We start from the raw sequence: 12,806 nt of genomic DNA, 5'->3' as shown, positions 1-12,806 counted from the left end.
CAACAGACCATAGTCACACGAAAAAAGTTGACCATCTCCGATTTGCCTATAATTTTGATCAAAGATAGTATCAAGTGTCCTCAGCAAATTGGGGTACTTTTTGGCCGGGTCCGTCACCTGGGTACCTAGGAAAATCAAAAAATCGATATTTTTCGAAAATTTTTCCTGAAGTAGTTAGGTATGAAATCTCAACGGGAAATTATTGTAAACACTATTTTAAGCATTTTTTGTGTTCAAAAGAAACTTCCAGCTCAACACCTTCATTGTGAAAATTTTCAAAATGTATGAAATTTTTGGATTTTTTTCATAAAATCGTTTTTATCTCGGCAGTGACCCGACAAGACGGGCTTTTTTATTTGATATTCGAAATCTACATAAAATTTGGTATCGGAAACATGCTGTCCCTACTTGTATCTCTAGGACCCAAGAACGGTTTTTATGGGAAGTATGGGAAAAAATGCGATTTTTATTATCGAGGTCTTCCGGTAAATCATTTTTATGGTTCCAAAACAATGGTTTTTGCAAATTTTTCATTGAATCATGTCATTTTACTTCAGTTCCAACACAGTTTTCGATCATACCACAAAAAAAAATTTCGAAAAAATTGAGTTTTTTGAATTTTTGAAATTTTTCTCTGAATTGAATCATTCGAGCTGAAATATTGAGGATGACAGTATAAAATTAAAAAAATACGACTGGAACATATTTTGAATTTATAAAAAAAATTGATTTCCATCATTGGGTCATCTGCAATTTACGTTTTCAAGATGAAATTTAGCGAAATGTTCAACTAGGTAAGTTGGTGCTATGGTACGTCATATTTGCATATTTATTTGACAGAGGACTGTGTTGAAAATGACAGGAAAAATTAAAAAACTACAAAAAGTGACTGATATAACAAGATTTTCAAAAAAAAAGACAAAAAAAAAACTTTTTTGACTTCCACAAAAGTTCAGACCATTGAACATGCATGAGTCTTATTTTTGTCTTTTTTTTTGAAAATCTTGTTATATCAGTCACTTTTTGTAGTTTTTTAATTTTTCCTGTCATTTTCAACACAGTCCTCTGTCAAATAAATATGCAAATATGACGTACCATAGCACCAACTTACCTAGTTGAACATTTCGCTAAATTTCATCTTGAAAACGTAAATTGCAGATGACCCAATGATGGAAATCAATTTTTTTTATAAATTTAAAATATGTTCCAGTCGTATTTTTTTAATTTTATACTGTCATCCTCAATATTTCAGCTCGAATGATTCAATTCAGAGAAAAATTTCAAAAATTCAAAAAACTCAATTTTTTCGAAATTTTTTTTTGTGGTATGATCGAAAACTGTGTTGGAACTGAAGTAAAATGACATGATTCAATGAAAAATTTGCAAAAACCATTGTTTTGGAACCATAAAAATGATTTACCGGAAGACCTCGATAATAAAAATCGCATTTTTTCCCATACTTCCCATAAAAACCGTTCTTGGGTCCTAGAGATACAAGTAGGGACAGCATGTTTCCGATACCAAATTTTATGTAGATTTCGAATATCAAATAAAAAAGCCCGTCTTGTCGGGTCACTGCCGAGATAAAAACGATTTTATGAAAAAAACCCAAAAATTTCATACATTTTGAAAATTTTCACAATGAAGGTGTTGAGCTGGAATTTTCTTTTGAACACAAAAATGCTTAAAATAGTGTTTACAATAATTTCCCGTTGAGATTTCATACCTAACTACTTCAGGAAAAATTTTCGAAAAATATCGATTTTTTGATTTTCCTAGGTACCCAGGTGATGGACCCGGCCAAAAAGTACCCCAATTTGCTGAGGACAATTGATACTATTTTTGATCAAAATTATAGGCAAATCGGAGATGGTCAACTTTTTTCGTGTGACTATGGGTGATCGAACGAGTCAGAGAGTGCGTCTTATAGATAAATTCAAAATAAATCTGGAATAACAAAAGTTTTAAAAAATACTATGATTCAACTTTCACGCGAACCAGAAGCATATTTCAGTGATGAACAAATGTAGGCATGCTCTCTTCGGCCCAGTGTCAGTGCTCATGGTTTCGTTTTTCTGAAAAATAAAACTTGACATCGGTAGAAATTCAAGCCAGGGTTGTCTGTTGTTAATTAACTCACCTTTTCTTCTTCAGCTTGCTTGAAAGCATTGATATTCTCGTCAATCATTTTTTGCTGGAAAAAAAAAATATCGATAAGACGGTTGAAATTTCAAAAGTTCAAAACATTGAAGAAAATTTTTTGGACCTCTCCAATTAATGCTGAGCAGATTTATTAAAATGTAAAAAAATGGACAGAAAAACGGGGGCAGATTTTCCAAGTTTGAAATTCTGGAAAAAAATTGAAGATCTGAAAAAAGAAAAAATTTCACGTGAAGTTTATTTGGAAAATCTGCCCCCGTTGGAAAATCTGCCCCCGTTTTTCTGTCCATTTTTTTACATTTTAATAAATCTGCTCAGCATTAATTGGAGAGGTCCAAAAATATTGAATTTTTGAGAATTTTCTTCAATGTTCTGAACTTTTGAAATTTCAACCGTCTTATATGTATGTATAAGAAAATCAACGTACATCTTCAGCCGCCTTCTTTCTTTCCTCTTCCTCCTTGATTCTCATTGCTTCATTCCAAAATTTCAAAATCTCATCATTCCTTTTTTGCTGAAATTAGATACGCTGAAATCAGCAAGTTGGTAAAAACTTACTTTTTCTTCTTGAGCTTGCTTGAAAGCATTGATATTCTCGTCAATCCACTACAGAAAGGTTTGAGTTAAATCTAATACATTTAAGAATAACTCACTCTTTGCTTCTCCTCTTTCATGTCCATTGTTTCAGTGATGACAATGAGCTGAATTATAGTAAACTATTATAATTTGATATGTCGGAAACTTACCGAGGTATCATTTTTGGAGTCAAGTTCATAAAGTTCAATAGAGGTCTCATTAGCTGAAGATGGGTAGGACATGACTATACTGGTGATGGCAAGTAGTAATATGATGAAGTTTTTCATGGTTTTCACCTAAAATAAAGTTGGAAACTAATTTGAGGAGTTGGAAATTTGAAAATATCGGTTAGGAATGAAAAAAAATGGAGGGATACGACAGAGCAGTTGGTCAATTTGCTAGGCTCATTTATCACTGTTCTCACTAGTGTTGGCTGTAGATGTGAGAGAGGCAGAGAACAATTTTCTGTCAGAAATTCAGTCTTATTACCCATTCGCCGGTGGCTGACCACTCGCTCAAAGTTCGGCCCGAGGATGAGGTGTGGGTCTCGCTGCGGTACTTCGATTTACGGCGGCTCTCTACCGTACTTTACCCATAAAAAAGTTTTGAAAGTACGGTAGTCGCGACGAGACCCACATCTCGTCCCTAAACCAAACCGTACTAAAAGCACTAAAAATGACTCGAGGCTACTGCACATCGAGTATTAAAGCAAACGAGTCGGATAATTGGCTCAGAAGTCATTTATCGATTCATAAACAATATGGAAAACTATTTATAGTAAAAACATCCTGTAGGTACTTCCTTAACGTTTCTTTCCACTCGACTCTTCCACAACATTCAACATCTTCCGTCGTGTTCTGTCCCAGTAGTAAAATTTCTGAAAAAAAGACAAACTTTAAAAAAGTTTGACAGTAAACTCACGTGGTTCTTTGGATAAATTCGCCCATCTTTTCTTCCCAAGTAGGCAATCTGGAATCATATAAGTGGATGAATTCCATTAACACTGCTCACCTTATGCAAGTTTATTTCGTTGAGGTTGGGATATCTCTTGACTTTTTCTAAAATATGACCAGTATCATAAGTTATTTATCAAGTTTGATTATCACTTACTTGCTCTTCCTTAGAAGTTGCTATTTGAACGGGTAGCTCATTGTCACTGAAATCCAAAACCATGTAGTCGTGTCCCGATTTCTCATTCTTCTCCGGAGGCGTCAAGACAATTCCAGCGGAACAAAAAATGAGTGTGGAAATAATTAACACGATAGTCTTCATGGTTGATAGTTATGAAAAACCGAGTCGTGTTTTTTAAGATATAGAGAGGGTTAGGAAGAGTTCTTCGACAAGAACAGCTGTTCGAGCACGGCTCAACGTTTCTGACAGCAAGAATTTGTCATTTGGTCTGGATTTCTTAAGGGCCAGCATGTAGAAACACCTAAATTACAAGTACCATACTTTATTGACTGATCAAAAATAAATTACGATGATTAGAGACAAGAAGATACCGAGGATATTTCCAGACGAGTTGGTAGCTAATATATAAAACTTGTGGATAAGAGCCATGAGAAAAAATATTCAAAAAATGTTTCAAGAAAGGAAACGTTATAATAATTTTAAACGGCTGTCACAAAACCAAGTTATACAGCTGTTGTTTTAATAGTTGGTGATCTAACTGCAGAAACAGTATTTGGAATGACAGAGATCTAAAAAAAAACAGAACGTTTGAATTAGTTATTTCCCATCGGTACTTACAACTTTCTCCTGATTTTTCTTCGATTGAATACATGGAAAATATTTCACAACGCACTGCTTATACTGTGAAGATAACCTCATGCAGATGATACAGTGAACTGTTGAGTTCATTGTAATTAGTATATTGAAGATAGTATAGAAATTTGTGCTGATGTATCTGGAAAAGATGATAAATGTATTCTAAATTTTTAATCTTGTTTTTATTCTTACAAGACTCCGAAATTTTGGATAACATCCGTACTGTAGCTTATCACAAGAGCTTGCAAAAGTATAGTGATTCCTACAGTACTCTCTGATAAAACAAGAAAAACAGTCATATACGTGACAAGCTGAGTTGTGTTGTCTTTTGGGGAGCTGGAAAAGGTTAAGAAAGTTTGAATTCGAAATGTGAACCTACTCTTCGTTTCCATTTCCAGCACGTAACTTTTTTCTTCTATCTTGTGCTTTTCTTATTCCTCTGATTAGCACTATTGTCAAGAAAGGGAGGATAATAGCAGGAAGATTCTGTAAACATTTTTTGATACAACAAGGCTAATACGTATTGTATAAAACCTTAAATGTTGCGTTGAGAAACACTAGGAAGCGTGCCAAATCAACGAGAGGTCCTTCATTCAATACTAACCCGTACTCCGGTTCAGTATAATTTGAAGGGTATCCACAACTGAAAAAGTTTAGTAATTTGTGAGGTATTGTTTAGTAGGTCACGGGGGTCTGGGGTGAGTACTGTAATTGGACGCGCTCCACTAGACTTGGAGGGAATTTCAAATTTTAATTTTTTAATCCAATTCGACGTTTCATTCTGGCATTTTGAATTTCAGCGGAGCGCAATTGATTTTAGTACTTACTCCCAATCCCCGTAGTAGGTTACCTTTCTAGTGGCGTCCATGTTCCAGTCTCATCAATGCTTAAGTTAAAAATTCCTCCTCCTGCCGTAATGAGACTGATGAATAAGAATAGAACAATAGAAATGAAAGCGAACAATGGTTCGGTGAACTTATCGAACGCTGGGTTAAGAGGGAAATAGACTATCAGCATCCGTGCCCAAGCCATTACAACACCAAGCCACGGAGAGACAATGCGAGACATTGCTCGAAATGAATCTATGTATTTATTGAACAACCCAAAATAGTATCCCTTTGTTGGAATGCTAGAAAAAAAAGATAATCAACGACATGTCCTAATCTCACCATTCAAGCGACATGTATCTCTTCCACAAAATTGGTAAATCATGATAAATATTATACATAAGATTGATGATATCACTGACTGCTATTCCAATTAATAGAATGTTTACACTACTAGTCCTCATTGATTTTCTAGTCAGTATAAACATGTGGAATACATTTAAAAACAGTCCAACACAAGACAGTCCACAATTAAAATACATCAGAAAATCCATAAATATCGTACTGTATTTTGCAATAAATACCAAGTATTTCTTGGAGTTTTCACTGTATGCAGTGAATAAAAATTCATAATTCGCTTCCATATCAAATCTGGAACTAGTTTTTGCGCACTTATATATGCCGGAAACTCATTTTGACACTTCTTGGAAAAAGAAAAATGTATTGCCGTCCTTCGGAAAGTAATTGGGTTTCATTCTAGTTGGTGTGTTGGAGTTCAGAATACATTTCATGATAGAGTTAGTCTCCGTGATATTTTGAAAAATTGATTTAGGTTATGTTTGATGATAAGCGTCATAAATATCTAGAACTTATTTGTTTTAAGCAATTTGATTAAATCTAGAACACTACCCAAAAAAAACTGGAAATATCCATATATTCCCTCTTGCTCAAAGCGGTAAGAGCCCGTTTTGCAGATTGTTTAATCCAAAGAAAATTTCAGCGGCCCAATAAATGAATGTGGAAATAATGATAGTCTTCATGGCTGAAAGTTATGAAAAACCGAAATCGTGTTTCTTAAAATATAGAGAGGGTTAGGGACAAGGCGTTGACATGACTCAACATTTCTGACAGCAAGGATTTGGCACTCCATCTTAATCTCTAAAGCGCCAACTTGTCGAAACACTGTGATGCCAAAGTTACAAGTACCAAACTTTATTGACTGATCAAAAATGAAATACGATAGTTAAATACAAGAAGATACTGACGATATGCCCAGACGAGTTGGTAGCTCCTTCATTTCCAGTAAATGCTTCTGGTGCACTAGTAGTGAAAACCTCATTGGTTACTTGATATGGGTCACCAACTCCGATAAGTTTTCCATACTTGTCTGGTCATGACCAGCCGGTAGCAATCATTCTATCTGATTCCACACCATCCTCCATAAGCTCTGGTGCAACCTTCCATGCCCCGTTGAATTGAACATGTGTTCCGTTAAAGTCTTTTGTAATTTTAGAACACGCGAAATCCTTGATGCATCCAATTTCAGTGGTAAATGGACGGAAGAGGCCAAGCTCTTGTTTATTCCAATCGATATGTGAAAGTAGTTTATAGGTGACTTCGGTTGCTCTCAGAATAATCAAACCGCCCCGGTAGTCAAGATAACTGCAAGGGGGAGAAAATGTACGAATTCCGTCTTCGTGTTTAGCATCATAGGTCTGAAAATATATGGATTGAAGGATTTGCGTTTTATTCTGAATACTGAAACTTACCACAATTTCAAATTTGATCCCAGTCTTTTTTGCTATTTCTTGACGATCTTTGTTCAACTCCGCAAGAAGTTTATTTTGTTCCTCGATGGTTAGACAAACCACGTGGGTTGCTGAAAACTTTATTCAATAAATTTACAAGACGATCCAATTGCTTACCACAGAGAATGACAAGGATAGAGACCACAAGTAGTTTCATTGTGAAGATGAAAACTGCAGTGATTGTTTTCAAACTGAACACTGATTGAAACTGGAGGGAATTTGAAGAAAATGAAAAGTTCAAGTTTTCAGAGGTCACGGTAATATATTGCAACGTTGTCTTAAAAAAAATATATATGACGTGTTGTCCATGAAAATTATTCCATAAAATCTTTCATATAGCGCGAGCCATCAACTTTCTGAAATAACGACCACAAAATTAGCCAACACTTGATAAATATTTCAGTACTAACTCAGAACAGTGCGAGGCGTAAGGTCGCGGGAACGCGCTTCGTCGCACAACGATCCGACTTCCGACTTCGGACTTCCGGGCTGTTTTTCACTTCCGACTTCCGGCTTCCAACTTCCGTTTTGAAAATTTTACTTCCGGCTTCCGACTTCCTACTTCCGTTTTCAAAATTTCACTTCCGACTTCCAGCTTCCGTCTTCCGTTTTGAAAATTTTACTTCCGACTTCCGACTTTTAGAAAAAATCGCTTCCGCGCAACTCTGCTCTTCATATACATAACTAGATCGTCATAGCATAAAAAGATAATTGAAAACTCAATATTGGAAATGATTCAACTATATCGAGCCAAAAATGTGTGGGCGCGTGATCTATGCTTCTTCTCCTCAACAGATTTTTAATTCATCGAGAATGTATGACTTCCCGTTGCTCTCCTCACTTATCTATTCAATCAAGGTTAATTGAAATTCTCTTCTTATTCTCTTCGTGGTTTATGAAATATTCATGAGAGTCATGCCGTTCCAATTTGTATCCAAGCATCAAGAAATGAAATGTGTTCACTATCAGTCAGAAAATACATTTTTTTTTACATTGTACCGCCCATCCCACAAAAACACTATAGTGTACATACATATCTCTGACGTCTTCTCCCCTCTGATTGCCTCAATCCGGAGGAAGCAACAAATAAAAAACATTCACTAGGAGGTTTTCCTTTCCAGCTTAATCCGTCATAAATATTCACAAGAGTGAAACCCTCTAACCAAAAAATTCGTCCCTCTTCTCGGTCACGTGTCTTTTCCAAATTTCCGGACAGCGAAACATTCTTGTTTTTCAGTCTTCGGTTCTTCTTCATTCAGCTGACGACGAACCCGAGTGCCTCCACTTAATTAATCCTTGCAAGAAAGGAAGCATCTTTTTAGTCAGTGTGCCCAAAATGTCTTATAAAATGTCTTTCTATGACACTCTTATTCACGAAAATTTCGAAGACGAGTTGTGGAACCAAAATATTGTGAGGACTCGTGATTTAATTAAACTTTTGGAAATGAAACATTGATTTCAGACCGCCCTTCAGTTACGACACCGGCAGGTTGATATTGCAGAACTTTCAAGTGAGGCAGAAACGGAGGCAGAGGTTTGTTCTTTGTTTAGTGTTGCCTAGTATTTAGTTTTATCAGATTTTTTAACTTTTGAAAAATGTTGACATTGATTTGTCTGTGAAAGTAGAGCATTTAGGAGCTTAAAATGTACCGCGAATTTTGATTTTTAAACAAAATTAAAGTGCATTGTATATATTCTCATCTAACAGACTACTCAAGTTGCTTAGTTAGTCCAGTATTGACATCACGTGAATTTAGAGTAAGCCCACTTAGGCTGGATAAGCTTTATGGGTGCATGAGACTTACTAGGTTCCCACTTGCTTGAGACACTTGAGAAAATCATATTACCCCGTTGTTATAAAAGTTTAAATATGAAACACTTGTTATCCAATTCAGGTGATTTCCCATGAAAACTGTGAGTGGAACAGTATCTGAACGTTCTATGCCTTTATGAACGATCATAGAGAACTGGATTTGAGCTATTAGCAAGGGACGCTTCTTACACCGCGCTCTACCGAAACCGAAGAAAATTGTGTGTGAAATTGAGAGACTCAGAAAAAATGGTACAATTCTGAAGGGGGGATTTCGGTGGAGCGCAGTAGTAAGAACTGTGCCGACCTAATACAATAATTATCTGACATGCCATTCAATCCCAGCCCAAATTCGGGCACATTCCGATCCTGAACAAAATTTTCCCTGTTTTTGAGCACCTTCATATTGTTCAAAATAATAAAGTTTAGGATAAATGAACCAACTGTTATGTGAATTCGCTTTTGGAACATCTTCTTTCAGTACTTAAAAACTATCTAACTGGATATAACGATTTCTGAAAAAAAAACTTTCAAAACATTTAACTTTCCTTCAAAACATCCATCTTGACATCACTTCTTGCAAATTAACTTGATCTTTATCCAATGACACCCCCTTTTACCGGATACTAACATGATCAATGTTCAGGAAATGATTCAGTGCCTCAATTCTCAAAAACTTCTCGCTATTGCTTCCTTCCCATTATTCGTCGTTGGACTTGCTCTTACCGGAATTTCCGTCTTTGTATATACAAGACCGTATCAGTTGAAGACTACGGTAAGTTAACACATCGGAGCTTTCCTGATACCGTAAGAACTGTATTATAAAGTCACCCTATCAATACTCAGAATTCATGAATATGATTATCAGGGAGCTTTTTCTTGGTTCTGATTAGAAGCAGCGTGATTACTAACTTCTAGACCGGCAAATTAAACTTCCAAAAAACCTTTTTCCGTTTAACTTTAATTAGTTTCTGAAACCACAAAATTTCTCTGGGAGGCAGTTAAAGATTTTGGACATACCGTTATAATACAGTTTTTACAGTATTTGCATATCAATATGTTTAGGTAGGCTACCTGCTTGCATTCCTCTCCATATTCGAGTTTCTATTCTTGCTATCTTCTATGCAAGCGTTTTCCCTCTCCTACATTCCAACACTAAATTGCGAGCGGATCGACAAATACCCAAAATTCAAAGCCTACAGTGAACTATACATATACCCACTAACCCATGTTACCAAATATATGTGTGTCTGCATCTCAATCATGATCTCGATTCAACAATGGGTCTCAGTTTTTCTACCGGCAAAGGTAAATATTCAGAACATGCAAAACGGGCCGAAACGGGCCGACACGTGCCGGCGCGTAGCTTGCTTAAAACGCAATGTTATGGGCTGAAAATATACCAAAATGTAGATCTCGGGGAGTTCAATGTCACTGATCTACCACGGGTCGGGTGGAAAGTAGTTATTGCCGCGGGCCGAGCTAGAATGGTTTTCTGGCAACTTTCGCGTTTTTTAGCCCTTTTTCCCGGCCCGCGGCAAAAAAAGGATCCTTCACGAGTCCCGTGGTAGCTCAGTGGCATAGAACTCGCCAAGATCTACATTTTGGTATATTTTTCAGTTCATTAACTCAGTTTGAAGCGTGTCGGCCCCTTTCGGCCCGGTTTGCAAGTTTGTAAATGTTCTAGAAATTCAAAAACAACTTTCTGACTTTCAGGTAAAGATAATATGCACCATGAAGCGAACGAAACGGCTTCTAATTTTCTCCTTCTTTTTCTCGGTTTTTCTATCAATCCCAAGATTTTTGGAAAGAAAGATGAAGTGAGCCACCATCTTGGAAATCTAGCCAAAAACCCTTCTTTCAGCCCTCACAATAACTGGCCAAGTGAAAACAACACATATAAAGAAAACCCAATTTTACAAGCTATCAATTTCTTCGACGATAATATTTTCAATGCATTCATTATATTTTTTGTGCTTCTCATGATCAATCTCTCTATAATTGCTCTTCTAAAATGGGCGGAATACGGAAGGATGAAAATGACCACTCAGGTACTGTTCGTAATGAAAAAATTTATCTGAAAACAGAAAATTACAGACTGTTAAAGATCGTAAAACCTCTATAATGCTGCTTGCTGTCCTACTCGCTTATGTGCTTACTCATTCTCCAAGTATGATCATTGAATATTTTGATAAGCCATTGGTGAATGGTTTACATAAAGATGTGAGTTTTGCTACTAAAACTTTAAGAAATCATCTATAAGAGGGTGATTTAAAAAGTCAAAAACCAGATTGCTACTAATAAAAAGGGAAAACGAAGAAATGTCGAAATGAGCTCATGAATAATTCTAGTAATTTCTAATGCTGTCTTTTATTGTTGAGATGTATTTTTAGTTAATTTCAAAATTAGAAATTCAGAACACGGAAGCCGGGAAAACATTGAAAACAATGACCGTATTTTTTTGAATCTGATCATTTTTAAGCAGTTTAAACTGATGAATTTCACATTTTGATAAGATCTGATCAAAAATTGACAAGTATCGTTTTTCGCGTACACACTTTTATGGTTAATTCCTACTTGAACTGATAAGAAAATTAAGTCAATTGATAAGAAAATTGAATTGAGTAACGATAATCAGAATCAGCATATCGATTTATGACCAGTACTCAGTTTTTGTCAACAGTTAGTTAATTTTGATTTCAGATATGAAATCTGCTAACTTGAATTAGTTTTTCTCCTAATTTATAGCAGAAACTGATATTCAGATTTTACATTTATGCCGTATTGTGGTCAGTATGATACTTTCGTATCATAATTTTCGGCGAGTTCATTTCCATACTTCAAGAATTTTTATTTCGGTGCACAACCCGCCGAAAACGAGCTCCGGAAAGTTTGGTCAGTGAGAAAGTTCTAGAAATTTCATTTCGGTAAAGTGTATTTTCAGTATTCTGCTATTTCTGGCGTTATTTTCGATAGTTTTTAGTGTTTTTCTATCAATATTTCTCGTATTCTATCGAATTTATTGAAGAATACAACAAAAATGATCAAAATACCGTCAAAATTTAAAAACTCAACGTGGCCGAAGTCGAATTTCTAGCGTTCAACGGGTTGTGCACCGAATTAAAAAATTCTTGAAGTATGAAAATGAGCTCATCGAAACGCATACATTATGATATAAAACTGACCACAATACGCCTTTAAGGTTTCTATTTTGAACTCAAATTTTTAGTCCATCGTCAACTTTTTTCATTCACTACTTTCGAAGTTCCCCCACGCATCGTGTGTGTTCTCAGAACCCACTTATTCTTGTTATGAATGGGTTGCGGTTGACTTTTTTTGTTCTATCTTATTCTAAACTCCCTCGGGACCATCCAAAGCAACTTTTCGCCTTTTTCTTAGAACTTTTCATAATGAAACTTGTCCTTCTAGATCTCCATTCTCCGCAAAGAAATTTCCAACTTCTTCATGTGCTGTCATCCTTTGTTCTCCTTCGCCGACTACTTGATATTCTCGGAAAAGTATCGCAACACTGTCAAATCGATGTTCACGGGAAATTCGAGACGAAACTCATCGAATAATCCAGTGGTGCCAGTCTAATATTTAATGCATTGAGGAGGAGGGGTTCTTTTTGTTGTTTTTGTGTCTGTCGACGAATAAATAAATAAAGTGTGAATGTTTCTTTTCTGCCCCCTGCTTCTCCTCTAAATTCATTTACGCTCTCTTCTCAGACGACGCCAATTTTCATCTCGTTAGCCAAGAAGATGCCATCATAAAAGCTATAAAGTTTTTCTTCGCTTCCTCATTTCCATAAATCCATTTTCTTCTTTTTGCTCCGTCTTTCCTTCCTGGAAAAATGAA

General features: G+C 35.9%; 5 protein-coding genes across 5 annotated transcripts; 1 reads left to right on the top strand and 4 right to left on the bottom strand.

Annotated features, from left to right (window-relative positions):
- Positions 1 to 1,988: 1,988 nt before the first annotated feature.
- On the bottom strand, positions 1,989 to 3,023 carry GCK72_017296 (uncharacterized protein; the record flags this gene model as incomplete). The annotated part of the gene is made up of 6 exons (XM_053732008.1): positions 1,989 to 2,075; positions 2,141 to 2,194; positions 2,588 to 2,674; positions 2,719 to 2,766; positions 2,814 to 2,861; positions 2,907 to 3,023. 6 exons carry the CDS (start codon positions 3,021 to 3,023, stop codon positions 1,989 to 1,991), a joined length of 441 nt encoding a protein of 146 aa, XP_053580921.1.
- A 515-nt stretch (positions 3,024 to 3,538) lies between these two features.
- Positions 3,539 to 4,008, bottom strand: GCK72_017295 (uncharacterized protein; the record flags this gene model as incomplete). Its single annotated transcript, XM_053732007.1, has 3 exons — positions 3,539 to 3,613; positions 3,658 to 3,705; positions 3,847 to 4,008. 3 exons carry the CDS (start codon positions 4,006 to 4,008, stop codon positions 3,539 to 3,541), a joined length of 285 nt encoding a protein of 94 aa, XP_053580920.1.
- A 362-nt stretch (positions 4,009 to 4,370) lies between these two features.
- GCK72_017294 (uncharacterized protein) lies at positions 4,371 to 5,571 on the bottom strand (the record flags this gene model as incomplete). The annotated part of the gene is made up of 6 exons (XM_053732006.1): positions 4,371 to 4,436; positions 4,486 to 4,642; positions 4,696 to 4,839; positions 4,883 to 4,989; positions 5,038 to 5,146; positions 5,354 to 5,571. 6 exons carry the CDS (start codon positions 5,569 to 5,571, stop codon positions 4,371 to 4,373), a joined length of 801 nt encoding a protein of 266 aa, XP_053580919.1.
- Positions 5,572 to 6,721: 1,150 nt separating this feature from the next.
- Positions 6,722 to 7,295, bottom strand: GCK72_017293 (uncharacterized protein; the record flags this gene model as incomplete). The annotated part of the gene is made up of 3 exons (XM_053732005.1): positions 6,722 to 7,045; positions 7,100 to 7,209; positions 7,256 to 7,295. 3 exons carry the CDS (start codon positions 7,293 to 7,295, stop codon positions 6,722 to 6,724), a joined length of 474 nt encoding a protein of 157 aa, XP_053580918.1.
- A 2,284-nt stretch (positions 7,296 to 9,579) lies between these two features.
- GCK72_017292 (uncharacterized protein) lies at positions 9,580 to 12,545 on the top strand (the record flags this gene model as incomplete). The annotated part of the gene is made up of 6 exons (XM_053732004.1): positions 9,580 to 9,723; positions 10,014 to 10,256; positions 10,665 to 10,768; positions 10,813 to 10,999; positions 11,046 to 11,171; positions 12,378 to 12,545. 6 exons carry the CDS (start codon positions 9,580 to 9,582, stop codon positions 12,543 to 12,545), a joined length of 972 nt encoding a protein of 323 aa, XP_053580917.1.
- Positions 12,546 to 12,806: the final 261 nt, after the last annotated feature.

Source organism: Caenorhabditis remanei, chromosome V (genome assembly GCF_010183535.1).
Source record: "Caenorhabditis remanei strain PX506 chromosome V, whole genome shotgun sequence".
NCBI classification, from domain to species: domain Eukaryota; kingdom Metazoa; phylum Nematoda; class Chromadorea; order Rhabditida; family Rhabditidae; genus Caenorhabditis; species Caenorhabditis remanei.
This window is presented reverse-complemented; position numbering and strand designations above follow the sequence as displayed.